The 27489-nt window shown below is 35.7% G+C and overlaps 4 protein-coding genes across 9 annotated transcripts; 3 read left to right on the top strand and 1 right to left on the bottom strand.

Moving 5' to 3' along the window:
- The first annotated feature begins 2038 nt into the window (after positions 1-2038).
- Positions 2039-5333, top strand: LOC132274529 (caffeic acid 3-O-methyltransferase-like). The gene is made up of 4 exons (XM_059775827.1): positions 2039-2499; positions 3526-3836; positions 4116-4180; positions 4872-5333. The coding sequence occupies exons 1-4, from the start codon at positions 2072-2074 to the stop codon at positions 5178-5180; spliced, it is 1113 nt and encodes a 370-aa protein (XP_059631810.1). The 5' UTR covers positions 2039-2071; the 3' UTR covers positions 5181-5333.
- Positions 5334-5419: 86 nt separating this feature from the next.
- Positions 5420-11235, bottom strand: LOC132274527 (filament-like plant protein). Of its 6 annotated transcripts, none has more exons than XM_059775824.1 (5): positions 11199-11235; positions 10021-10182; positions 7741-7933; positions 6120-7405; positions 5420-5999 (listed from the first exon to the last, which is right to left on the bottom strand). In XM_059775824.1, exons 2-5 carry the CDS (start codon positions 10129-10131, stop codon positions 5586-5588), a joined length of 2004 nt encoding a protein of 667 aa, XP_059631807.1. In that variant the 5' UTR covers positions 10132-10182; positions 11199-11235; the 3' UTR covers positions 5420-5585. The 6 variants fall into 6 exon arrangements, with proteins under 6 accessions (XP_059631807.1, XP_059631804.1, XP_059631802.1 ...); XM_059775821.1 differs by lacking the exon at positions 11199-11235 and adding an exon at positions 10917-11192; XM_059775819.1 differs by lacking the exon at positions 11199-11235 and adding an exon at positions 10856-11192.
- A 6283-nt stretch (positions 11236-17518) lies between these two features.
- On the top strand, positions 17519-20820 carry LOC132274533 (uncharacterized protein At4g08330, chloroplastic-like). Its single transcript, XM_059775831.1, has 2 exons — positions 17519-17895; positions 20066-20820. The coding sequence occupies exons 1-2, from the start codon at positions 17822-17824 to the stop codon at positions 20463-20465; spliced, it is 474 nt and encodes a 157-aa protein (XP_059631814.1). The 5' UTR covers positions 17519-17821; the 3' UTR covers positions 20466-20820.
- A 633-nt stretch (positions 20821-21453) lies between these two features.
- Positions 21454-25007, top strand: LOC132274531 (esterase-like). The gene is made up of 5 exons (XM_059775829.1): positions 21454-21781; positions 22901-23110; positions 23217-23386; positions 23495-23759; positions 23866-25007. Exons 1-5 carry the CDS (start codon positions 21535-21537, stop codon positions 24126-24128), a joined length of 1155 nt encoding a protein of 384 aa, XP_059631812.1. The 5' UTR covers positions 21454-21534; the 3' UTR covers positions 24129-25007.
- The last annotated feature ends 2482 nt before the right edge of the window (positions 25008-27489 follow it).

Genomic DNA, 27489 nt, shown 5'->3' on the forward strand with positions numbered 1-27489 from the left:
TGACAAGTTATTTTATAGCTCCATCTGATGGACTCGATTTCAACCTCAACCTAAATCTTTGCCAAATACCAAAAAGTAAAAATAAAAAAATATATATTATAACCGAAAAAAAAGATTTTCCGAACAAGATATTTTACGTCAAAACAAACAAAGTTAAAATGAAAAAAAAAGTAACTTTCGTCCACCTTTCTATTCACATTGAACAAAATGCTTTCACCTATCTTTTCATTTCCGTTTTGTTAATGTGAATATTACGCATATAACTTCGGATGAAAAAAATTTCGTGCAATTAATAAAAATGTGCAAATAAAAAATGTCATCATATTGGTGTTAAGGGTAACTACAAATTACAATTTTGCTCTTCCTTTTTTTTTTTTTTTTTTTCATGGAATGGGTCGATATAATTTTTTTGGGTATGAAAAACACGCGCGCGCGCACACACACAGTGGAGTTAACTCCATTGGGTCCAATTGTGGCGGGGGCTCTATAGAGTATGGATTCTGGATCAATTAACCAAATATGGGCCATCCATTTCTGGGCTCAATTCTTTCATACAAAAACCATCATGGGCTTAGTTCTTTCATACTAAAACCATGTTATGGAAAATGGAGCCTATTAGGATGCTCTGATGGATTTCAATTATTATGTGTGAGAAAATCATGTTGATTTTATAAATGGCACTGTTGTATGAAATTAGTGTTTTGAAATTGGAATTAGAAAAAATTACTCATTGTTGGATGAGAAGTGCTTTCATGTCCATGATGCTAACAAAATTTCAAGTCAATCGAAAATTTATCTATGCTTGGTCGATATATTCAAATTTTACTTATAATATGCATATAATATCGAGAATCGTTCTGATCAAGCATATCTTAAGTGCTGAAATTTTAAGTATTAATTATAAATTGAGAATGTTTTTAAAACTTGTTTGAGTTTTAAGTATTCATTGATAAGTGAAATCTATTTAACTTACAATTTTACCAATGACACCTATTCTTTTGAGTAGAATCATATTGCATTATTAGAGGCACTTAATTTTTTTTCTTCTTTGTGACAGATTAGAGACACTTAATTGAATAAGTACGATATATATTAAATATTAAATATTGAATTGAGTTATCAAATAAATATTTTTTAAATTGCTCATTTGCCGAACTGCCAAATAGAACAACTCTAATTTTGTCTAAAAACTCGTGTTACATCAACCCCTCAAAGGTATGCAATACATTATGACAAGAATTAATAAGTATGGACGTTTTTTAAGCAAAAATAAAAATAAAAATGTTAATGAAAATTTAAAATTTTGACACGATTTTTTATATTGACTTTCAATAAGATATTTGTGTGGTAAGGGCATAACTCTGAAGTCTGAACTGTTAGATGGCAATTGCCCGCGCGCAACCAAACAGCTTTCTCGGCTGTGGTAGCTGGTGAAATGATGCAACCATTAGAATGTTTGGCAGCAGACAGTATTCTTAACAATAACGACATTAAAATCATTTAGGTCTTTCGAGTTAAATTATTGACTCTTCTTCCGAATACAATATGATTAGATCATGTCATAATTTAAAAAAAAAAACATATTGTAAACAACTCTTTTTCTTTGACTCATTCTCAACCATGTTATATTCGAAGGAGAAATCGACAATTGAGATTGGAAGACCTATCATTACTTTTTCTATATATGTACAGAAAATTAAGGACTGACGATAATTAGTAAGATAATTAGAGAGATAGACACCGTGTCAATCTAGGAAGCACAAATACTTCACTCATCCAGCATATATGTCCACCTTTCATTTTTGATTATCCAAAACAATAGTCTCCACCTCAAAATCTAATTAACAACTAGTATTATTTCTTAAACTTTTTATTATTTTTATTTATTTAATCCAAAAAAAAAAAAAAATCATTCGACGGGGTTATGGACTTCAAAGACCATACGTGGCGAGTCACGTGGACTTTCAAAGACCATACGTGACCAGTCACGTGGACTTTCTTAGTGTGTTTATAAAGCATATGTGCGTGAATATGCTGTGTGCTAGTTGTAGAGACTTCACTCCCAACTTCAATGACACCCGAATCAAAACTCATGTCCCACCAAGAGAATGAACACTCCCAAGGAGAAGAAGAAGTGGGCAAACTCGCCCTCCGGTTAGCCAACGCCGTGGTTCTTCCGATGGTCTTGAAGTCGGCGGTGGAGCTCAACCTGATCGACGTCCTCTCCGCCGCCGGCGACGGCGCGTACCTATCACCGTCCGAGATCGCGGCCCACCTGCCCACGCACAACCCCGACGCGCCGATCCTGCTGGACCGCATGCTGAGGCTTCTGGCAAGCTACGACATTCTCAAGTGCTCTATCCGGACCGGAGAGAACGGTGAAGTGCAGAGACTGTACGGCGTGGGACCCATCTGCAAGTTCCTCACTAAGAATCAAGATGGAGGCTCCGTGGCTCCTTTGTTTCTCTTGCATCACGATAAGGTCTTCATGGAGAGCTGGTAACAATTTCTCTCTCTTTTTTCCCTAGAAAATGTAGAGGAAAATGTTTGTGATGCTTTATTTGGGGAATTTTAAATTGCTAAGGGCCTGTTTGATTTAGAACTGTTTTTAGAGAATTATAAAAGACTATTTTCAATGCATAAATTGATCAAACAAACAAGTCTTTTTTATTAGTATTTTTTTAAACTTCAGAAAACAGTTTTCAAACAAATGCAACCAAACAAACAAGTGTTTTTTTTATTTTTTTTTATTTATAATGCAGTTCACATTAAATCATGCCATCAGAGGCCAAAATTCATCGTAATGGTGATGTGGTGATTTAATTCACAGTTAAAGTATTCGCATCAGAGTTATGTTTTGAGGGCTAGTTATATGTAAAGAAACCATGAATAGTTGTTGCTTAATAGGCTATTGTGGGTGATTCAGTAACTCACTCTGCTAGGTTTTGGAGAAAGTGATGGAAGTTTTTTGGAAAGAAGGGAAAATGGTATGAGTAATCTGCCTCCAAATGTAGGACATTGGCTTTCCTGGTTGTGGAGGTCTATGTTACATGGACTCGGGTACGTGTGTTTCGGGTGTGGGTGTGTATCTAGCCGTCCGGCGTGTTATATGCCAAATAGAAGGCCACATGAACACTAGTTGCACTACTAAATATTCATATTATTTAATATTTTTATTTTTAGAGTAAAATAATGTCTTTATATAGCATAGTGTTCAATATAGAATTTTCACTTGTTTTGAATCAATGATGTAACAAAATTGAATTATTGTATATGCCTTTTAGGTGTGTGTTCAACCAAAAGCGTTAGACAAATATCCCATACTCGTGTCCGAGTATCGTATGTTGTACTTTACCAACTTTTGAAGAGTCATAGGTGTAGGTTATATACCTTTCTTTGCCATTACTTGTAGAGAGAAAGGAAAATGTAGTAATTTTCAGCGTTCACAAAGAAGCCACTGAAAGCTACCCTGTTCTCATTTGATTATATGTTATTTTAGGCTCATTCAAATGTCAATGTTCACAGGTTCCACTTGAATGATGTTATACTAGAAGGAGGAATCCCATTTAACCGTGCTTATGGAATGACAGCATTTGAATACCCAGGAACGGATCAAAGGTTCAACATGGTATTCAACCAGGCCATGTCGAATCACACCACCTTGATCATAAAGAAGATACTCGACATCTACAAAGGATTTGAAGTCCTTAATGTGTTGGTTGATGTGGGTGGTGGCATTGGAGTGACTCTCGACGCCATCACTTCCAAGTATCCTCATATTAAAGGCATCAACTATGATTTGCCTCATGTTTTAGCAGATGCCCCATCTTATTCAGGTATCACTTGAAGATTCTGTCTCTCCGTCTCTCTCTTTTTTTTTCCTGGACAATTTTGAGTACTTTTTTTTATGTCTAGTAATCAATTACTAAGTATTAGGCTATAACATCATGGTGTGAGTTCCTCCAATCATGTATTTTTGAACGAATTGTTATTGGCAAGTAACCATTGTCTTTCTTACTTTGAACTAATTTTGATAATTTTTTATTGCTTTCAACACAAGCATGAGAATGATGTAAGTCAAAATTATTACTTACACAATTTCAACCATGATGTAGGAGTGGAGCATGTTGGGGGAGATATGTTTGTTCGTGTTCCTAAAGGAGATGCCATTTTCATGAAGGTGAGGAATTCGACTTCTAACTAGTTACTGCTATGTCTGTTAGTAATGGATGCTTGAAAACATAAGCAAACCTTTCATTGTGAGAATTCCATTAGAAAATACAAGTTGAGCCTTTATCCTTTGAAACAATAATTAACGGAAAGATTGTTGAAACCAGAAACTAAATATCTACCTAAAGTTTTATTTCATTGTAGGGGTAATCAGATTAATTAAATAACACGAAATGAGACGAGATATTACAATTGGGATAGTTCTATTGCAATTTGAAAATGATTTTATTTCATTAATGTTTCTTAAACTCCTATAAGTTCTTTTTAGAAAAATGAATCACATGCTTTATTTCAAATGAAGAGGATATAAGAAGATACTACTTTTATTATACATATTTCAACAGCCGATTTAACAAAGATTTTGTCTAGGCTCTTGATTAGTTAATAACTGTGGACATGAACCCTCGGAACCGTGAATCTAGAAGAAGCATGCTCCCTCACACCGTTTAGGAGCTGGTGATTTATTTTTGGGATGCAAAACTGAATGGTTTAAAGCTATAACCTCATTGTTCTAATTGATACTATGTTTAGAGGAGAAGAACATTCAACAAAAGAACATGTTACTTAAAAACTTCAATTTTATTACTCTTATATTGTTCTCTTTTGATAGTTGTTCTGTTATTTGTCTATGAAATTTACAGTGGATACTCCACGATTGGAGTGATGAGCATTGCTTGAAACTTCTCAAGAACTGCTGTGAAGCTCTTCCCAACAACGGAAAGGTCATTATTGTAGAATCAATTCTCCCTGAGGTTCCTGAGAATAGTGTTTCCTCACACATTGTCTTTGAACAAGATTTGTTCATGCTAGCTCAAAACCCTGGTGGAAAAGAGCGGACAAGAAAGGAATATGAGACCTTGGCAGTAAAATCTGGATTTTCTGGCTGTGAAGTCATATGCTGTGCTTACAACAGTTGGCTCATGGAATTCCACAAAAGATCGAACACTTAGCTTCATTATGAACTTTAGTTACAGTTGATGATACTGTACACGGCCATGAATCCTGCTCTCTGAAATTTATCATGTAACAAATGAGATTTCTCTGTTTGTATAAACATGAGTTTTAAGTTCCCTTTTCAAGTAATGGAATGAATGTTTACACAAGTTGTGCTATTCTTACCACTGTAATTTCATATAAGCAAAATCAAAGCATTTTGAGGTCACAATTCAAAGAAGCATAACCAAAGCACTAGCAGTCTAAAACCCTCTTTGAGATTTCAAAATTTACAAACCACATCCAAGTACATTAATTGCCAATTAAACAGAATTTAATCAGCAGTCACAATGAGAAAACAATAAAATCCCATGGCCTACAACTACAATTTTTTTTGATTGTTTATCCATACCCTCTATTGTTCATCCTTGCTGGTTTTCCAGTTGAATACCACTCTTACTTCGCGAGAACAACTTTACAAAGCCATTTCGACTCTTGGCAGAGCTGACATGATTTGATGACGCGGAAGATGAAGTTGATGATGATGAAGCTGGCGATTCCTCGTTGTTACCATTCACTAAAGGACCAGCATTCTCCTTGAGCACTTTTGGGGGGTCTAAATCACTCTTGGATGTAAATGTGTTGTTAGAATGCAACTTCCACAGTTCTCCACCATCTTTAGGAATCAATGATCCTCCTCCAGAGAGCCCTGGCAAGTTCTCAGTGTCAATGAGGAAGTCTTCCAGTGTTGCTAGAGATTTGAGCTGCCTTCCGAGAGATGCTATCGTTTTCTGGCACTCTGCAAGTTTTCCAGCTGCTACAGCTAGGTCTTCTTCCTGTAATAGGCAAGGTTTATTACCATTTCACAATAGAAATATGTTGTGGCCTTTTTCTTTTCTTTTTTTTGTCTACATGAATTACCATGGAGATGATGAAAAATACAAGAGATAACTGACCTGCTTCATTTTCAATTCGCCATTTGAATTTGCAGCTTGCTGAAGCTCAATTTTCTGGGATTTTCTCATCAGCTCATCCTCCAATCCCCGACACTTGACTGCCATTTCTGCTGACAAACTCCGCTCCTTCTCAACCTCCACTTTTAGTGATTCAACCTTTGCAGATAAGGTCCGTGTTTCCACTTCCATACCAATGAGTTGAAACTCAAGCAACTCCTTTGATTCATTCACCACACTTAGCTCCCTTTGCAGCTCCTCCAATCTCATTTCAGCCTGTGTCAGCAGAAACTGTGATGCCTTGAGAGAATCTTGGCTTGCGGTTAAAGCATTCTGCAGCTCAGCTTTTTCTGCTTCTATCTTCTCTAATTTCCCCTCCAATTCTGCCATCCGACCATTCATGGCATCCAGCTCAGATCTCAATGGGTTTTCTTCATTAGCAGATTGATTGGCAACAGCTTCTGATTGAAAGCGACGACTTTTACTCCCAATGTCAGGCAAAGCAGCAAGTCGCTCCATTTCCAGAAAATCATCCATGATATCAATATCAACAGAGCAGGCTGCAAGATTTTTGTTTTTGACTATTCCGTTCTTGAATTGATCAAGCTCGGCAATTAGAGCTGATGCCCATGAATCGGAGCAGCTTTCTTCACTCTCATTTGGTTCTATTCTACAATTTATTTTCCGAGCATCTCTCTCTACTGCATTTAGCCGTTCGCCATTGTTTGATTGACTAGCTGTGAGCGATTCAACATAGATTGAGGAAGCAGCAATGGATTTATGATTATTTGCTGTGAAAGACTTGCGAGCCATTGCTTGCAGCCTTTGGCACTCAGCCTCAAGCTTGGCCACCTTTTTTATGCTCTCTAAATGCTGCTTGCTTGCTGTTTCCGCTGCTTGGATGCTCAAGTCCCTTTCGATGTTGGTAAGTTCCAACTCCTCAGATCGAGAAAGGAGCTCAAGTTTAAGGGCCGAGTTATCTTTTTCTAATGATTCAAGTTTGTGGGGAAGATCAAGATCAAGAGATCCTGAAGATTCTGCTCGAGTTTGGAACTCAATGAGCTGGCTCTCGAGCTCTAATTTGGTGGATTCCCATTCACGAGTTTTCTCCGCCACAGCTTCATTAATCCTTTGCTCTTGCTCCTCTTTTGCTTGCCTTAGCTGCCTGACACATTCCTTGAGAGCTCCATCAAGATGGCCCACTCGGTCTTCCAGTGCTAAGTTCTTCTGTTCTTCTGCCTCAAGTTGTTGCTTTAAAAATGCCATTTCATTTTCAGCCTTTTCCCATCCTAAAATTTAAAGGAAAATAAAAAAGAAACCAAATATGAGCCAAAAAAGGAATAGACCTATTTAAACTAATACATGTGACAAATGTTTCCATAATAGTCCTGTCTTGAATCATTAGAAAAAACAACTCAGCCCCTTTCAAACTAACACTTACATTGTGTAGCAATTCTTCCAGTTAACATAATCACAGAACTGTATTCCTGACAAATTACCCGATGCATATTGGTAGAAAGACTAAGTACCAAGGTTTGGAAATGTGGAGTCCTAAGTTGGCTTTTTGACTATTCTAAGGTAGGGGAAAGAACACAGAGCAGTTGTACCTCAAGATGACTAATACCTGCAACAGCTTCTTCAGCAACTTTGGCATGCTGCTGAACCAACTCATCTTTGGCACTAACATTCACAAGAGCAGCCGATAACTTCTCTGTCAGACTCTTAACGCTATCATTAACATCTTCACCGGTGACTGCAGCTTTGGATGTCACTTCTGGTGATTGAGTGTTATGATTTGGAGATGTCTTCATCACCTCCTGCTTCACGAAAAAGAAGGGAAAAAAGATAAAGTGGACTGAACTCGCATGGACCAAAAAGTTTTGAAACTACAATAGAAGAGAGCTGAGCATCACTCCCTCAGGAAATCTATATAACCCACCCAAAAATGAAACTTTTGGCCGACAAAAAAGAAATTTGTTAAACCAAAACTGTAAAGGCTCAAATATTAGCAGCACATCTGTTTTCCACCATAACTCATTACAATAGAAGAGAGCTGAGCATCACTCCCTCAGGAAATCTATATAACCCACCCAAAAATGAAACTTTTGGCCGACAAAAAAGAAATTTGTTAAACCAAAACTGTAAAGGCTCAAATATTAGCAGCACATCTGTTTTCCACCATAACTCATGGTGGACATGAGGATCCCAGCTATCTAGTGTTTTATTCTTAGGGGGCTAATATTTTGCTAAGATTTCATTTGAAAATCTAAGGAAACAATTTCTTTGTGCCCACCAAATAAAAATAAATAATAAGACACACCTAAAATGTCCTCAAAGAATCACATTCAAACCTGAACCTGAATTTCCTTTTTCTTTTTTTTTTTGGGTATGTCCTTGGAGAATTGCTAGAACACAACTAACATTGCAGCCTTAATATGTAAAAATATTGAATTGTACACTAAATTAAAATGAACATAACACGTCATTGTTTCCAGGGTTTTCAGATTCAGATAATTAAGCAAAAATGGAATAAAAACTCTATGCAAATCAATTCTAAAACACTTAAATACCAATATAATGAAACCAAATTGCATGCATGATCATATCTTATATAAACGAGGAGAATATTACCAAATCAAAAAGAAATTGCATAGAAAAATTAAAGGGCAACTATTTTTCAAGATAATTCAAACTTGATCTTAGCTTCTCATACAACCTCAATGACATGAAGGGACTTTTCCCTCCCTTTTGGGTGTAAACATGCAACTGTTCTAACATAACTTCTAAACCAGAAATTCACCAACTGTAATAAATGCTGAATAACAGCTCACAGCTATACACCAGAAGAAAAAGGTAATTATGAGTAAGGACATAGTAAAGAAGCATTGAAACTTGGCATATTCAGTGAAGAAAAGTCCAGTTAGCTTAATGGGTGTTCATTTTCATCAGATGGTTCATGATCGGCATTAATATTGAAGTCCAAGCTCTAAACTACATCAACATGATTGTTCAAATTTCTTTATCACACAACTTAGGAAAACATAAGCAGCCCAACTACCTGCCATACGGATTAGGTCGCTTGGCCAACACTTGACCTAGGTATATAAATGGAATGATTCAAAAACTAATCAGGAAGTTGATATTAAATATAATCAAGGATTAAGCCCTTAGACAAAAAGGAAAAATTTCCGAACTGCATATGCCTGAGATTGTGGTGGTGATGAGATTTCCAAATTAAGAATTCTATAACTACATAAATGGGTCTATTCTTCACTCTTAACATGTACTCCTATGAGAAAGAAGGAAAAGGAGTTAGAGAGGTTAAAAATAACTTGAAAGATTATTATAAATTTTTCTCTATTGTTAACATACTTCAATCAACAACATATCGTACCTAGACATAATTATAGACTCAAACAGAAGACTCTGACCAACTTGTCCACCTTGCTTACTTATTTGAGATATGAATTATCCGATTGTTGAGCCATGTATAGTTGTTTTTGAGGGTGGATTTAGTTCTTCATGCCAACATTTATGTAAAACCTGATTTAGATTAATGTACCAAATATATTTCAAAAAAAAAAATTACATGATGCATTTGGAAAACAAAGATTTCCACAAGAACAGCTTCGGAATTGCTTACAATTATCAAAATAGCAAGAACTTTCACCAGATTTTTGTTTCATAATAGGTTTGAAAATCAAAAACCTTTATAAGAGTTCAATTGATTGAAGTAATAAATAGATATTATAATGAACACTCAAATAGGCATTTGAGACCATTGTTTGAAAATATTAACGTTGTACTTGTAGCACCAAATTAACAGGTTTGCACATGTCAGGAACTTTAAAGGATGAATAGGATAATCAATAAATAAAACTGTAAGAGTGTGTCATTCACAAACCTGATCATCAGAGTTCCTTTCAGATTGCGAAGAGAACGATTCTGAACTTTCGGTTTCACCAGGGCTCTTCTCGGAAGACTTCCTCTTCCACAACCATTTCCTTTTTTCCATCTCAATGGCCAAAAACCAACTTCCACTAGCACCTTATTGCTGAGTGTCTATCTGCACATGTATTGAAACCCTTCTTCAAAATTTCACTCAAAAATCAACCATAAAGCCAACCTAAACTCAGAAGAAAATTCAAACAAGAAAACATAATATAAATTTGTTGGATAACAGAGCAACAGGCAAAAATTTAAACCCTACAAAGAAGAAAGAAACACATATCGTCCTCAACAATCGTAGCCATTTAACAAAAAACATGACGTGGCTTATCATTCTGTCAGCTTTGCTTCAAATCCACCCCAGTAACCATCCAATCCCAACAACAATTTTATTTTTTATTTTAAAATCAATAGAAAAAAATATTTTTTTTAAAAAATCAGAAATTAAAAAAAGAAAGGGAAAACTCAATAGAATATAAAGGAATTGCCCACCGAAAACAATAACGTGAATGATATCAGAATGCCCCATTTTGTTCTAGTTAGCAAAGACCCATTACTTGAATCACCAAATGGGAAAAATCAATCAAAACTTTTTTCAAACCCCAACAATACCAATATATATATATATATATTAAAAATCAATAGAACAGTGGTCAACAAGAAAATATGAGACATCCAAGTAAAGATTCATGAATGTCCCATATAGAAGATCCAAAAATGAGCTACACATCAAAGCTACATTACCACACAAAAATAAATAAATAAAAATAGAATAAAAATAAAAATCATACCTTTCCTAAATTTTCAATCTATTGTGAGAGAGAGAAAAACCCAAATCAATATTCAATATACCTTTGACTGGACACCAGAAACAAACCCAGAGATCAGATGGGAAGTGGGAACAAGAAATAAATGTGAAAGCATAGGATCTTACACATCAATATCAAAACAAAAAAAAAGATGGGTTGGGTTCAGATTTCAGATTGTAGAATACAAAAAACTAGTTAAAATAAGAATTGTAAAACAACCCCTCTGGGAAGATCTGTAGAATGTCAGTAAAATTAAGATAAATAATGAATGTGAAGTTTTTTGGAAGTGAAGAATGAGAGACCCTTTTTCAGAGTACCCACTTACTTTTCAGCCTTTCATTTTATTTTTTACCTTTTTTTCTTTCTATTCAAAATTAGGCTTATCTTATTCCCGCTCATGAATGATGAGACATTATTGAATATGACGAAATTATCCTTCAGAAATTTCTAATGGAGAAACCCATTGTTGGCCATAATTCTTCCTCCTCCCTTGTCCCTTTCACCCCCCCCCCCCCCCCCCCCCCCCCCAAAACACACACACACACACACACACATTAATATGACTTGCTTCCTTGATTTTTCATTTTATTTTCTGTGACTATAATACTATTTTAACATACAGCATATGTTAGCTTAAATGGTATAAGTTATCCTCTTCAACTCATCTCCTTAGAAGAGGTTGAATGCCGCAGCAACATTTGGCTTCAACTATGAAAGAATTTAATTTGTGCTTTTTTGCTATTAGCAAATGCTACACGTGTTTGTCTTCGAATATTGGGTATTGAATTTGTTGGGCTTCATTCAAGATATGCACGTGGGCGGACAAGACACTTTTGTTCGGAGTATTAACATATATGGTGTATCAATTTTGAGAATTATTGAATTTCTTGATAAATGTACATATTAAAAAATGTGGTGTATTAATATTTTAAATTGGGCTGTATTTTTCTATTATGATTTGGGCTTGTTTCAACTGGATTTGAGGGCTTGAGTTGAAATATTTTACGGGTTTGGGATTGGAGGCCATTAAAATACTCTATGGAGTTGGGTTGCGGGGGGCAAAGAAAGGCCCCATAACTAAACGATTTTGAAAACATTTAGGAGGGCCATGGGCCCCTTTGGTCCTCTTGATGGTCCGCCCTTGGATGTGCAGTCTTGATATGTCATCTTAGCAATTTGAATCTAAATATAACTAATGGCATTTTTAGGTGTGTATATGAGTCATATGATTTAGATTTTATCGTTTTTGTTTTTTTGCTTTCGCATTCACACCCGTTCTGTGTCACTTAGGTTTGAATCGTTAAATTTTACTTTTTATTTTATTAGGTAAATACTAATACATTGGTACAAGTGACTACTGTAAAGTTTGGACTTTTATCTCCACTCTATAAATATACATTCTTCGTCTCATTAAAAGTATCTACTTTTTATTTTTAGTTGTCCCAAAATAGTAGTTGTAATTCAAAATCCAATATACTATTCTTTTAATATTCTTTAGGGTAAAATGCAAAAAACTCCCTTTAACTATTGATCATTTTGTAAAAAACTCCACTGATTTACTAATTTGACATATAACCCCCCTGAACTAATCAATTTGGTGCAATTAACCCCATCCGGTGATAAGCCGGTTGAATTTGACCGTGAAGGCGCACATGATAGTCACGTGACAATCCAAATTTCTTTAAATGACCACACAACCCTTTACTTTTATACCCAAAACTACTTAAAACACCCAAACACGCCCTTATGCTAAATACACACTGTTCATCATCAATAAAACAGATTATACCATCACCACCACTGTCCGGTCCGTTCCCACAACTACACCTTCGACGGTGGCTTTGCCTAGCAATTCTAATCAGGTCCTTCGTGAATGAAATTATGGATCTCCTTTGTCGTCGTCCTCCTGAAACGCGTCGAGCTAAGCTCGGTTGTCTGCACTGAGGTGGGTCGTTGTGTTGATCTCGGCGAGAAGCTCACAGCCGAACCACCATGGCCGTCATCAAACAAAATCACAGACAATATACATTAGAAACGAATGATGAGGAAGCTCAAAAATTATCCCCAAACTTTGAAGGAAGAAACTGTAACCTACATACGTTTACATACGTGTGTGTGTGTGTGTGTGTGTGTGTGTATAGAGGGAGGGAGGGAGAGAGGGATAGGCCTTTTGTTAGCATCCTGGATTTGACTTTCATAAGCAAAATCTGAAAATCGAAGTCCATTAGCAGATAAAGAAGATAAAAAAAAAACTAACAAAATTTAATTGAGGCAGCACCACTCCAAGTCACAGCCGCCATCGCCGGTGAGCCCTCCCCGTTCCAGTTCACCGTACTCTAGATTCGCCCATTTGACGGCAAACCAAACAATCTTCGAAGCCACCTACAGAGCGATGGAGATTCACATCGTTGATTTTGGGATCGGGCGATGACTACGAAGCCAATGATCGGCGTTGAACAGAGATCGGCATTGGTGACAATAGGGGAAAACTCCAGTGAAGGAGACAATGGTAACAGGAACATCGGGGGGCGATGGCAAAGCTAGATTACGAAGCCAATGATCGGTGTTGAACAGAGATCGGTGACAATAGGGGAAGACTCCAGTGAAGGTGACGATGGTAGCGGGAACATCGGCGGAGGATAATGAAGTGCTCGTCGTTCCGTTCCGACAGCCGGAACAACTATGACCAACTCCATAACTGCCATCGATGAGACGCTACATTCTCGAGCTCTCCGCCACGATTCTGCCCTCGCCGACAACGTCCATGGTGGTTCGACTGTGAGCTTCTCGGAGCTCGGGTTTAATGGAGCGACGGCAGCGGCAACAAGAATGCTCTGTCTTTTACTGAAACGACGTAGTTTTATGTAAGGGGTAAAATTGTCTTTTATTATTTCTGGCCAGAATTCACATTAGGGGTTAATTGCACCTAATTCAATAGTTTAAGGGGGCAAATTGTAGTTCAGAGGATTAATTGCACATGGCCAATAATTGAAGGGTTTTTTTTTTGCACTTTACCCTATTCTTTGTTTACCATCTTTGTCTAAAGTTGTAAAAACAATTAAAGTTTAGGGATTATTACATATAAATGAACTTAGTGGCCCATATTTACCCATACATTGAGTCAAAGTCAATAATTTCTCTAAAATGTGTTTGACCTAAAAGCTGAGGTGGCAAATGAAAAAGTATTGTTTCATATTTCTGTTGCCTAAAATACCATTCTTCCTATTTTATGTATTGCCTAAAATGCCCTTTTGCGAAGGTACCATTTTTTTTCCAAAGGTACCACATTTTTGGACTAAAGGTACCACTTTTTGGCGTTCAGGTACCATGTTTTTTAAACACTCGTTAAGCTAAATTGGAGAATATTTTGTGTTATTCATGGCGTTAATGGAGCTGTTTATGGATGTAATATGCAACCTAATAAGCGGTGTGGGATTTAATACCATTTTCAATTGTAAAAATAAGTCCATTTTTTTGGCGTCGAGGTACCATGTTTTCTAAATACTCTAGCTAGCTTAGAGAATATTTTGTGTTATTCATGGCCCTAATGGAGCTATTTATTGATCCACTGTGCAACCTAATTAGCGATGTATGGTATAATACCATTTTCAATTGCAAAAATAAGTCCCTTTTGCGAAGGTACCACTTTTTTTTTCCAAAGGTACCACGTTTTTGGACTAAAGGTACCACTTTTTGACGTTCAGGTACCATGTTTTTTAAACACTCGTTTAGCTAGATTGGAGAATATTTTGTGTTATTCATGGCATTAATGGAGCTGTTTATGGATGTAATATGCAACCTCATTAGCGGTGTGGGGTTTAATACCATTTTCAATTGTAAAAATAAGTCCCTTTTTTTAGTGTCGAAGTACCATGTTTTCTAAACACTCTAGCTAGCTTGGAAAATATTTTGTGTTATTCATGGCCCTAATGGAGCTATTTATTGATTCAATGTGCAACTTAATTAGCGGTGTGTGGTGTAATATCATTTTCAATTGCAAAAATAAGTCCCTTTTGAGAAGGTACCACTTTTTCCCCAAAGGTACCACGTTTTTGAATTGAAGGTACCACTTTTTGGCGTTCAGGTACCATGTTTTCTAAACACTCGCTTAGCTAGATTAGAGAATATTTTGTATTATTCATTGCGTTAATGGAGCTGTTTATGGATGTGATGTGCAACCTAATTAGCGGTATGGGGTTTAATGCCATTTTTAATTGCAAAAATAAGTCTCTTTTTTTGGCGTCGAGGTACCATATTTTCTAAGCACTCTAGCTAGCTTTGAGAATATTTTGTGTTATTCATGGCCCTAATGGAGCTATTTATTGATCCAATTTGCAACTTAATTAGCCAACAAGTTACCATTCACCTCAAGGAACCTCACTATTTCCATCTTAATCCATCAAGGCTTATAAGATGTAATTTCCTCGACTTTTGATATAATTTTTGCTGTAGAATAATTTCTTAGTATAACTTAGTTGTTAGTACTATAGCTCAATGTTCATTTGCACTTTTCCATGTTATATATTCTGCACGGTTAGTGAAAATTTTCCAAAGGCCATTTGTTGGTAGGAATCAGTGATTTTTTTTATTATTATTTTTTGAAGTTGTCTTTTGTCTCGTAATATATATTTATCTGGTACAAATTTGTGAATTCTTTCATAGTTGTATTAATTGGGCAATTTTTTTTTTTTTTTTTTTTTTTTTTTTTTTTTTTTTTTTTTTTTCCTGTTAACCATGATAGTGTTGTCTTTTTTGGGTGAATTATAAATTCTTTTTTAATTTTGATGATTCTTTTTAAAATTATTATTATTCAAAGTTTCGAATTATCTATTTTTTTATTGCTTTTGTTCCTTATTATTATTATACAATGCCTTAATACCTTAATTTTTATTGCATGTGACAATCACAGAGACAAAGTGGTTCTTTTGTTCCAACTACACATAGAGACACAGAGAATGCATGTCCATCAAATACACAAACATGAGGACTCTCACTAGGACCACACAAAGGAAAAGGGCCACAAAATGGTTTACCGCATAATAAGGAAATACATACCTATATTTACCCAATTGGGAGCTAGAGGAAGTGGGATAGGAGGATCTCAGAATCCAAAAAGTACTTGAAATGATGTGGGATATGGGACATTTGTAATGTTGAACAGTGTCATTTTTTTTTGCTGTTATTTTGCAATCTGTTGGTATGAGCTATTTTTCTACTTTTAAAGGAGAATAGCTTTGCAACTTTTTATTGTGGATTAGGTTGGTATGTTTTTGCAACCATTGTATGGCGTATTATACTGGCATCTACCTTAGATGGAATGAAATGAAGTTCTCCTTTGCATTGGGTTTTTATGAATTAGTATTGTATAGCTTATTATACTAGAGCCTCACTGAATTTTCTTCGACTATTACATGAATGTAGTATCAAAAATATTTCATTCCAAAATTGAAGTAGTTGAATGAATAAGGGTAATTTTGTAACTCTGCAATGGTCAATAAAGTTAAAAATGTTATTTCAGCCATTGTAAAGGGCAAAATTGACATTATACCCATTTATCCATCCTGACACCAGCACTAAACGTCTGTTACTTAAAGGAAGGGGGTAAGTTGATACGTATGGTATTACACCTTACACCGTTAATTAGGTTGCACAGTGGATCAATTAATAGCTCCATTAGGGTTATGAATAACACAAAATATTCTCAAAGCTAGCTAGAATGTTTAGAAAACATGGTACCTCGACACCAAAAAAGGGACTTATTTTTCCAATTGAAAATGGTATTAAACCCTACACCGCTAATGAGGTTGCACATTACATCCATAAACAGCTCCATTAATGCCATGAATAACACAAAATATTCTCCAATCTAGCTAAACGAGTGTTTAGAAAACATGGTACCTGGAAGCCAAAAAGTGGTACCTTTAGTCCAAAAACGTGGTACCTTTGGAAAAAAAGTGGTACATTCGCAAAAGGGACTTATTTTTGCAATTGAAAATGGTATTACACCCTACACCGCTAATTAGGTTGTACAGTGGATCAATAAATAGCTCCATTAGGGCCATGAATAACACAAAATATATTCTCCAAGCTAGCTAGAGTGTTTAGAAAATATGGTACATCGACACCAAAAAAATGGACTTATTTTTGCAATTGAAAATGGTATTAAACCCCAAATCGCTAATTAAGTTGCACATTACATCCATAAACAGTTCCATTAACGCCATGAATAACACAAAATATTCTCCAATCTAGCTAAACGAGTATTTAGAAAATATGGTACCTGGACGCCAAAAAGTGGTACTACTTTTGGAAAAAAAGTGGTACCTTCGCAAAAGGGAATTTTATGCAACACATAAAATAGGAAGAAGGGTATTTTAGGCAACAGAAATATGAAACAGTATTTTTTCATATGCCACCTCAACTTTTGGGTCAAACACATTTTAGAAAAATTATTGTCTTTAACTCTGAGTAAATATGGGTCATTAAGTTTATTTATATGTAATAATCCCTAAAGTTTATGTAGAAGGGTATATTTAGAAGGATAATCTAACTCGAACTCGAACAACTAAAAGCGCGTTTAAAACCCTAAACCAAGTGAGATCCTAAGTCGGGCGATAGGGTTAGTCGATTCTGTTTTAATTAGGAACACGCCATAAAAGTAAAAAAAGTGGACAGACAGCATCGAGTCAATCGTAGCTTACCGGCCCCACCCTTCCCATATCTCCTTCAACCTTTCACCTTCCTCGCGATCTCCGAACAATCAATCCCTCTCTCTCTCTCTCTAAATTTGCGGTAACGGTCACTGAATTGCGATCCAATTCGTGCTAGCTAAACCCACACATCGTCAACTCACTCACCTGTCGTCTTCTTTTATTTCACGCCGCCGTCGCCTTCCGCCTTTAGCGCCACCGTGGGCGGTGTTTGTGGATAGTTGAAGGAGAAAGGGAGATGGAAACTTCGAAGTCCCTCAGTGGAAATTACAACTTCTCCTTTGCTTCTTCCCAGAGAGATGTCACTTACAGGTTCTCCCCCTCTCTCTGTCTTTCTCTTTCTACAATTTCTCTCTCTTGATATGATTGATGTTTTCTGGATGATAAATAGCGAATATAGGTTTTGAATTTTGATGATATTGATGTGCATACCTATTTCTAGGTTCACAATTGTATATGTTGGTGGGTTCAATTGAAAAAGTCTGATTTTTTATATCTCAATTTAGTTTCTCTGTTGGGAAGATAGGATAAATTGATTTCCTCCCAGTTACCTTTATTATCAAATTGTTAGAGATTGTGCAATTCTCAGGTTTCAAATATAACGAGAGAATTGTTTTTTAAGCCATTGAAGATTCAACCAATTCACAAAAACCAGAGTGGTGTGATGGAACATTCACACAATACAATTTTTATTACTTATATATATATACGCACACACACACACACACATACATATATATGTAAAAAATTTAACTTTCACAATACTGAAGACGATTCATAAATTACAAACAGATTGAGCCTGATTTAGTGAATCTTCTTTAATTTTTTATTTTTATTTTATTTATTTATTTATTTTTTCTCGATTGAGGCCGAGTTAATGTAGAAGTGGGTGATTTTTGGGATGGTGAGTGCGACTTACATGTTGACATGGAAGGAATGCAAAGCAACCAATATTAAACTACAGCGCCTTTGTACTAATAAACAAGGGCTTTGCTTCAGCAAGTCAATTTGGATACTAAAGAAATTCAAAATGTTAGATAGGTGTTGCATAGGAGCGAGCTCAGGATACACAGCATTTTTTTCTGGTGAAATTAATAATGACCCATGCGACTTAAGAGGAGAGGGAGGGGGAAGGAATGGATGAGAACTGCTTCCTAAAGATAGGGTGGAGTAGCATTCCTTTGTTCTGGTCAGTTGAATATCTCGATTTCTCTTGCCTGATCTCTAACACTTTTCACACATTCGGTTTGGGCCACGAACTTTTTTCCACACGCACTATCTTTGTGCTTACTTGATTGTTGCGCACATACATGTTAGAGTGTAGTGATTCAGCAAGTTCACTCGTGTGTTGTGAACTATCGATTCTTTCTTTCTTTATTTTTTCTTTTTTTTTTTAAAAAAAAATTTCATCACAGCATATGAGTCTTTATGATGCTCGAGATGGAGAACCTCCTTTATGTTGATTGGGGTGTTGATTGGGGGTAGAGGTGGAGGTTGAGCTTATGGGGTATAGCCCTTTGACTTTCAATCCATTTTACACTCTTACAAACAGATTGAGCCTGACCTAGTGATTCTTCTTTACTTTCTTTTTGAGAGATTAAATTCTAATTTAAATTGAAGGACATCTTTAACATTAAAAATTGATTCAATGTCCATTATATATTTGTGATCAGGGCCATATTTGCATATTGTGCCCCTAATGTTATGCTTGACAGTGTGGAATGGTTTTATGTCGGTGTGATGTCCGACTCTGATCGTGTTCTAGATCAGAGCTATAGTAAGGTTTTTACTTGTATATATTCTTCTAAATTATTCTAATGCTTGTCAATGTCCTTGTTCTACTCCTTGGATTTGGATTTGCATTTGCTGCCCGGCTTTGCTCACTACTTGGCTATACCCAAAGCATTGAATTGCACATGTGGACCAAGGTGGTTCTAGTGCCTAAAACATTTACATTGAAGATATAATTGAAAAGAAAGATACAAATTTGTTGTCATTTTGGAAATACTAAAGTCTATTTTAAATTAATATTGAACAAGTTTTGAGAAGGATGTGAATTTTGGACAATGCAATGCTAGAGAGTGACACAGTCTATCGGGTCCTCGCTTACGCAGAAAAATAAACTTTTTGGAGCCTTATTTATTCGAGAACAAAGTGAATTTCATTACTCCATTTAATTCAGAAGTACCCTATCACCTCTATACATAATAGGTTTTTTTGTATGAATTCGCCATTGTTCAAGCATTTCCCTCTTAATGACAGAAACACTCACCCTAAATGCTCTAAGAATATAATCATATCAAATGAATTAAAACAAAAACACAAAAAAACAAAAACAAAATGACTGTGCTGCACGTAGATATGGAATGTCTGTTCTTATCGAAAATATGGCTGTTTATCTTTGATTTTAATCATTCTCATTAGATCCTTAAAGTGGCTTCTTTGTTGTTTGCAATCTCAAATTAGTTTCTCTTTCGTGCAGCTGCGGTTCTTGTGGTTACGAGCTAAACCTGAGCTCCTCCGGTCGGAATACCTCTGTCATTGGTTCCAAATATGGTAAATCCATGAAGAAAGGGATAATATCATTCTTCTACATCGATGAGAGCAGATTTACTCAGGTTGAAGACGTCAGATGCGTGCCCTTCTTCATCTCCAAGCACTCCTGGGGTTTTTTCCGCCAGAAAACCAAACTTTTGTGCCGGAAGTGTGGCAACCATATTGGATCTGCTTGTGATGATATTGCTTCGTCTTACCCACTTGTATCTGATGGATCAGATTCAGCATCAGGCAGTGAGATTCCCACCTGTAGAAAGTACAATGTTAGAATTTGTGCCTTGCAGCCTTCCTCTTCTGAAGAATCTGGTATTTCGCTCGTTGTCTGATGCACATGTCACAAGATTCTTTTCTGTATATGTGTCTGGAGAAGAATGCTTTGCCTGAACCCACAGTTTGTGATCATAAGAACCAAACTAAATATTTGTTTGAAGCTATTTATATATAAATGTTTCAAGCCTTCTGACCTGTTCATAAAATAAGAACAGGAAAGAAAGTATTTACATAGGGTACTATGTGTGTAGATGTTCCAAATCCTTTTTTTCTGCTGTGTGTGTGTCAGGGGAAGTTGTACATAAAACACTTTTCAGAACTGAGTTCTGAACGTTTGGTGAATTTTGAAAGGAGTATAATTATCATTGTTCATAGAATGTGAATAAAGGAGTTGCAGGGTGTTGTTTTAAAGGTATTTGCAGCTCTCTCTCCCTGTATGTGTGTGTATATATACTATGTGATAAAACATTAACTTCGCTTTACTCTTGCATTTTAAACTACATTACTAAATATCTACCAAGTATCTACCAAGGTCTGAAAGATTCTCATGTTGGGTTTGGGAGCACCGAATCGGCGCTTTGGATTTGGAATTGCTGCCGATTCGGTTTTCCCAAACCTAGCACCAGATTAGTAGTTGTATCATTTGAGATATAATTTGCATCTTGTTCAATTTATATGATACTATTGTCTGTTGCTTTAAACACCCAGTTTATGGAAGGGTTTTATCTGTAATCTGCATTCAGCTAATTATATTTGTCGGTGCTTTCAATTTGGAACTGAAGAAAGTTTAGATCTTTCACTTTCAAATTCAACCCGATTATTTGATACTTGCCAACGTAACATTAAGGTACAGTAACTCTAATTTATTTGAGCCATTTTATATCTGTCAGTTCACATAAAAAACTTTTAATGGATAAATTTGAATCCCACACTACTCGAACTTGATAGATTGACCACTCCACCAATCAATAACTTTTGATAACATCACATCTGATTGAGTTTGGGCTTGAAATAAGCCCATGATTGGATAAACCACGTGATTGAAAAGTCTACTTTCCACACACACCACACACAAACCAAACCTTTCATCTCTAGCTTCCCAGCACAACATTGGAGTGTCCAACAATGGCCATGCCTGTCTTTTCTCTCTATTGTTTTTGCATGTTTGTTCTGTGCTGTGACACGGTACTGAACCCTGTTTCTGCTCTGCAAAGTTGTGATTTTCCGGCCATTTTTAACTTCGGCGACTCGAATTCGGACACCGGTGGATTGCCTGCAGCCTTCAATTGGACCAACCCACCTTATGGAGAAACCTCCTTTCACATGCCAGCCGGAAGATACTCAGACGGACGGCTGATTATCGATTTCATCGGTATGCATCCCTTTCAATTTTAGGGTCCAGTGGGGGCAGCTGCCCTCATTGGACTTTCTTGCTATTTCTATTATGTATATAGAATTTTAATTAATCGTATAAATGCTTTCACTGAATTCTTTTAAAATTCTTACAAAAATACTCATTTTATGGAGCCAAAGTTTTAAAAAATTCGTACATTTTCTCTTTTTTTGGACCCATAATATTTAAAAAAATAAAATAAAATTATTAAGCATTCCAACCTTCTTGAAGGAGAGAGAGAGAGAGAGTTCAGTTTTCATTTCCCATAACATAGAGAAAGAAGAGTAGGTGCTTTGGGCTACTAGTGGCAATATAATAATTAATTTGTTTTTTTGTTTGTCTTTAGTTATTACATGGTTACATATGTTATTTTCCTTATATAGAATGAAAAATACCTTGAATTTAATTAAACTATCTATTTTTTGTTTAGATGTAGAATATATATTTTTAAAAAAATATATTTTTTATTTTTTGTTATTTGGTTGTTTTAAAATATTTAAGAAGAAAAAAAATATTAAAACTTAATAAAAATAACTTATCAATTAATTTTAAACAAATTAGTTTACATGCCCCGCGCTCGATGGATTCGGTATCAATCCCAACTTTGAAACTTTGTCAAATACCAAAACAATAAAAAATAAAAATACATTTTACTTGAAAAATGAAAATATTTCTCAAAAAAATTCTTTTATGTAGAAACGAACGGAAAAATGCAAAATGATGTGAAAATTTTCTAATTCAGTTGTGATTTTATAAGCAATAATCATGTCTTGGCCGAATATGATTTTGTGGTGTCATTAAAATTTTTTTTGCCGAAATATTTAGAAAATGAATCCGGAAGGATTAGTTTAGTTGAAAAAGTCAAGAGCCTGTGCTTCATTAATGAGATGTAATTTGCAAACCGAAAACGGAAACTCTAAATGTGAGACGATGTGTGGGTCACCACAATTTTTTGGTGGGACTCAAACCACTGTCTCAAGTTCAGTGATTTGGCCTTCCGGCACTAAACAACTCTACTTTCCCAATACTTTGTGTCCAATTTCTATGTGGGAACTTTCACTCATTGAATTATTTGAGTTCCTCATTGTGCCACTGCAGCTACAAGTCTTGGCCTCCCGTTTCTGAGTGCTTATCTCAATTCTTTGGGGACAAACTTCACCAATGGTGCAAATTTCGCCACCGGAGCATCAACCACCGCACCACCTCATTCTGTTATTCCGGTGGGCCGATATAGTCCCTTCTACTTAGATGCACAGTACTGGCAGTTCGCACAATTCATATATAGATCACAAATTATCAAGAAAACTGGTAAATAATATTATCGTGCAACGATAATCCATTTCATTTCAATATCCGCTATATTCTCTCTTTAAATTCTACCCATTCTTTCATCGGAATTCAATCACCCTTGTAGGAGCCATATACAAGAATTTAATGCCCGAGGAAGAATATTTTCAAAAAGCCTTGTACACATTTGATATTGGTCAGAATGATCTTGATCATGGTTTCTCGAGTAACATGTCCATGGAAGAAGTGAATGCCTCTGTTCCAGAAATAGTCAACAGGTTCTCTACTAATATTAAGGTATAATAATCTTCACCACAGAAGAGAGAAGGGAAAAAAAAAAAAAAATGGACATGACTAAAAATGTTGTATTGAAAGAATTATAACTATGACATTGTGATGGTGTAGAACATATACAAGTTGGGAGCTAGATCATTTTGGATCCACAACACCGGACCGATTGGCTGCCTTCCCTATATCTTGGCAACTTTTCCGGCAGCTCAAATAGACAGTGCCGGCTGCGCGAGGCCTTACAATGAGGTAGCTCAGTACTTTAACTACAGGTTGAAGATGGCCATTGTTCAACTCAGGAAGGACCTTCCTCTAGCTGCAATCACATACGTAGATGTGTACTCTGTCAAGTACTCCCTCTATACCGAGCCACAAAAATATGGTATGCCATACAACAAAAACTCATGTTAAACATAGTTTTACAATGCATCAACATAACAACAAACATTATACAATGTTTCATTTGTGTTAGTTTTCATAATCTGCAGGGTTTGAGCATCTGCATGTCGCTTGCTGTGGCTATGGAGGGAAGTATAACTTTAGTAGTGTGGGAAATTGTGGAGATACTGTCAGTGTTAATGGCAGCAAAATATTCATTGGTTCGTGTGAACGCCCCTCGGCTCGGGTAAATTGGGATGGATTTCACTACACTGAGGCAGCTAACAAGTTTGTGTTTGATAGAATTTCCCCTGGAGAATTCTCAGATCCACCAATTCCCTTGAGCATGGCATGTCACAGCAAATTGGACTAAAGTTTCTCAACATATGGTACAAGCATTTATTCAGCAATGGACAATATATATATACATATACACCAATATGATATGTTGTTGTAGCTGTTCAATAAATGCTATACTTAGCATTTAACTCTGTTTTCTTCGAGTTCCGTGTACTACTACTAAAGAACCAAACCAGCCTGCTTCTTGTCAAATAGGGATTCTGTATATTGCACTTACATAAACTTTATTTGCCAATACATCATCAGCTTATAAATCTTGACTCTTCCCAGATTAGTTTCTCAGCAAAGAATGATTTAAGAACCTGTTCAATTACATTATTTGACTCAGCATTTGAAGTAAACATCTAGCCTATTGCCCAGGATCGGCCCTTAAAAGTGTACAAATAAGAATCCCCTTCGTTACATGATTTCTTCTTCATATAGTTTGACACCTTTCCAAATTGGAGGCCCCAGGCGACCGCCTGGGTCTCCTATGCCCAGGGTCAGCCCTGGCTTTTGGACTAATTATCAGTATTCTTAAAAAATATATGTCTGCTTTTGTTTCATCCATCAATTTCAATGGTAGATGGCAGTGCCTAGCTAGACTCGTTTTCAAACAACATGATCACCTCTATTTTACCAATTTCATATCTGTGAGGAGCAGGATCAGGTGATTTGGAAGCATGGAGAATTCTCTCTGAAGTCAGTTTGGAATGCGTATAGACTGCAAGGGGAGAAGTTGGACCGGCATAGAGTGTCTATAACAGTTTGTTTGATCCTTCAGAATAAGTATATGTCTTATTTCTATAAGCCATTGTTGTTTTGCTAGTGAAGACAGCAATGACTTAAAACTTTTTTGTGAGTGTTGAGTGTTGTTATGCCCAAGAGATTTGGAGGAAGTTTTTTTTGAGTACCTTTCTATTCCTTTGCCCCTAGTTCAGATTGTGAATGATCTGTTGGATTGGTTTCTACTCAGAGGAATCTTAGGAGTTCTATCTTGTCTTGCAATTTTTTCTACCACTATTTGGAGGATATGAAAAGAGAGTGATGCTGCTATGCATCTAAACTACAAGGATCAACCTTGTGCTCAGAGGATGTTCTGCTTGGTGATTATAAACATGTTACTTTTTAAAATATGGTATGTCGAGACCCTAATTTTGCAAAAAGGTAGCAAACACTCCCTCCCATAAATATGTTATTCATTGCAAAAATGACATCGTGTTTGAAAGTTGGGAAAAGTTATTACATGGTTTCGAGCCAATTACCATTGGACACGTAAGCAATTGTGTTAGAAATGCGTAATCTTTATTTAACTTTTTGTTCGGGACCAATGGTCCCGAAATCATCTGCGAAAGTTGGATCCATCCGACTATTTCCTGTGACCAGGGTTGAAGTCGTGATGACATAATTCTATTCACATAAATGTAGTAGGATGCCGTGGAACTTCCTAATTTCCAATGTTGTATCACGAGGACTCATTGTTATACTATTAGTTACCTTTAACCCTCTCTTTCAAAAGATGAACATATAGATAAATTCTACTTTTCTTTATGAGTTTCTCAATATCTCACATATATATTTTTTATATTTAATAATTTCACTTACTTATCTTGAAATTCTGGTTTATGTAACAAATTCTTCTGCCTTGTCCTTCTAATGCCATAGGCAAAATGGTAAAAAAAAGTCATTAACGGAGAAATAAGTGAGATTATGAAACATAAAGAGATGTATGTGAGATATTGACAAACTTCAGGGGAGGTAAGTTAAATTTACCCCATATATATATATATATATATATATTTATTTATTGGTTGGATTCAATCATTCTACAAATTGAGAAAAACAGCTAACAAACCAGGCAAATTTGTGGGTACCTTGAAGTCTTAACTCTAACCCCAAGGACTGCTTATTCAACGGACGATCATCGGAATATTCGACGATCTCAGAATCAATCAATATTGTGCAATCTTCTGCACCCACTCAAACATATATGTATATTGCGTAAAACACACACACACGTGTATATATAGAAGAGGAGGTATTTCTCTCCACACAAAAACACACACACACACACACACACGTGTATATATAGAATATTTTGTGAATCTGCAACTGATATGGCTGCTTTGAATGTCGACGGAGGAAAAGAGTACGAAGTCCTTTGGGACACGTCCTATCTCCCAATCGGTCATTTTAGTCTTTTTGAATGAAAATCAGTTTTTATTTCTTTATTTATCATTATTATTAATAAATTTTTTATTTTTTTTTATTTTTTAGGGGTTAGTAGTTAGAGAAAATGCTGAGGATGGCTCTGGGAGCAACCCAACCACTTATTTTATTTTTTATTTTTAACTAATTACAAATTACAATACAGTGCACTCTACTCTCTATAAAATGAATAATGATTTGGAGTCCGCTCTACTCTTTATAAAATGAATTATGTTTTGGAGTCCAAAGTCGGCCAACTCTGACTGATTTATGTGAGTAGAAGCTTGTGCTGACTTTACGATGACATTAACATCTATTCATACAAAATTAGTCTATTTTGTCTCCTGCCATTACTATTATCAAATATGTTAGACTTTATATGCAATTCTTCAAATCTGTGATTGTGTCTTTATGTTCAATGTATGAAACTATTGACTGTTGCTATAAACACCCAGTTTATGGAAGGTTTTAATCTGTAACTTGCATTCAGTCATTCTGTTTAGTCTAAAAATCTTTAATTTTTATTTATCATGCGCAACCCACATAGAATATACTTATTGATTACATTTCTTCCATGTTCAAAACAGTTTACTTTTTTTTTTGTTCAATTATTATTGTACTTGAACATTATTTATAGTCAAACATGAATCCCGCATTTCTTGGAACTTGATAATTTTTATTTTTATTTTTTATTTTTTTATTTTTTTTTTCAAGAACTTGATAATTTGACCACTGCACCAATCAATAAGTTTTGATAACTGGATATGCTTCCTAACACAACTTTCTTGAAAGTTCAAGTATATGACATTGTATGAGAAAAAGACCCTTCAACTAAAATTTATTCCCTAACAGTTTTTTTAAATTTAGTTATCATCACATCTATCAAATCAAAGATCACATAAGATTAAGTTTGGGTTTGAAATAAAGCCATGCTTGGATAAACTACATAATTTCTTATAGTCACGTAATTGAAAAGTCCATCTTTCCGAAATATAAATCAATTTTTTGTCTTCGAGGAGACATTCTTATGAAGGATGCAAAAGATCACATGTCATTAGATATCAAGATTGTGCTTGAAAAAAAATACCATGACGTGGATAAAAATGAGAAGTTTATTCTGACAAGTGATTGAAAAGTCTACTTTCAGACACTACATAAACCGAACTTTTCATCTCTAGATTCCCAAC

This window comes from Cornus florida, unplaced genomic scaffold, assembly GCF_030987335.1.
Source record: "Cornus florida cultivar Cherokee Brave unplaced genomic scaffold, ASM3098733v1 CherokeeBrave_3.0.0_Hap2_Chr09, whole genome shotgun sequence".
Classification (NCBI taxonomy): domain Eukaryota; kingdom Viridiplantae; phylum Streptophyta; class Magnoliopsida; order Cornales; family Cornaceae; genus Cornus; species Cornus florida.

Bases quoted from the DNA above. Each gene is read 5' to 3' on its own strand.
- LOC132274529 (XM_059775827.1), top strand. From the start codon at position 2,072: ATGACACCCGAATCAAAACTCATGTCCCACCAAGAGAATGAACACTCC. The intron at 3,837-4,115 runs GTATCACTTGAA...ACCATGATGTAG, and splicing joins AGATGCCCCATCTTATTCAG to GAGTGGAGCATGTTGGGGGA. The intron at 4,181-4,871 runs GTGAGGAATTCG...TGAAATTTACAG, and splicing joins GAGATGCCATTTTCATGAAG to TGGATACTCCACGATTGGAG.
- LOC132274527 (XM_059775824.1), bottom strand. From the start codon at position 10,131: ATGGAAAAAAGGAAATGGTTGTGGAAGAGGAAGTCTTCCGAGAAGAGC. The intron at 7,406-7,740 runs GTATTAGTCATC...TTTAAATTTTAG, and splicing joins TGCTGAAGAAGCTGTTGCAG to GATGGGAAAAGGCTGAAAAT. The intron at 6,000-6,119 runs GTCAGTTATCTC...TGCCTATTACAG, and splicing joins GCGAATTGAAAATGAAGCAG to GAAGAAGACCTAGCTGTAGC.
- LOC132274533 (XM_059775831.1), top strand. From the start codon at position 17,822: ATGGAAACTTCGAAGTCCCTCAGTGGAAATTACAACTTCTCCTTTGCT. The intron at 17,896-20,065 runs GTTCTCCCCCTC...TCTTTCGTGCAG, and splicing joins CAGAGAGATGTCACTTACAG to CTGCGGTTCTTGTGGTTACG.
- LOC132274531 (XM_059775829.1), top strand. From the start codon at position 21,535: ATGGCCATGCCTGTCTTTTCTCTCTATTGTTTTTGCATGTTTGTTCTG. The intron at 21,782-22,900 runs GTATGCATCCCT...GTGCCACTGCAG, and splicing joins GCTGATTATCGATTTCATCG to CTACAAGTCTTGGCCTCCCG. The intron at 23,387-23,494 runs GTATAATAATCT...GTGATGGTGTAG, and splicing joins GGTTCTCTACTAATATTAAG to AACATATACAAGTTGGGAGC.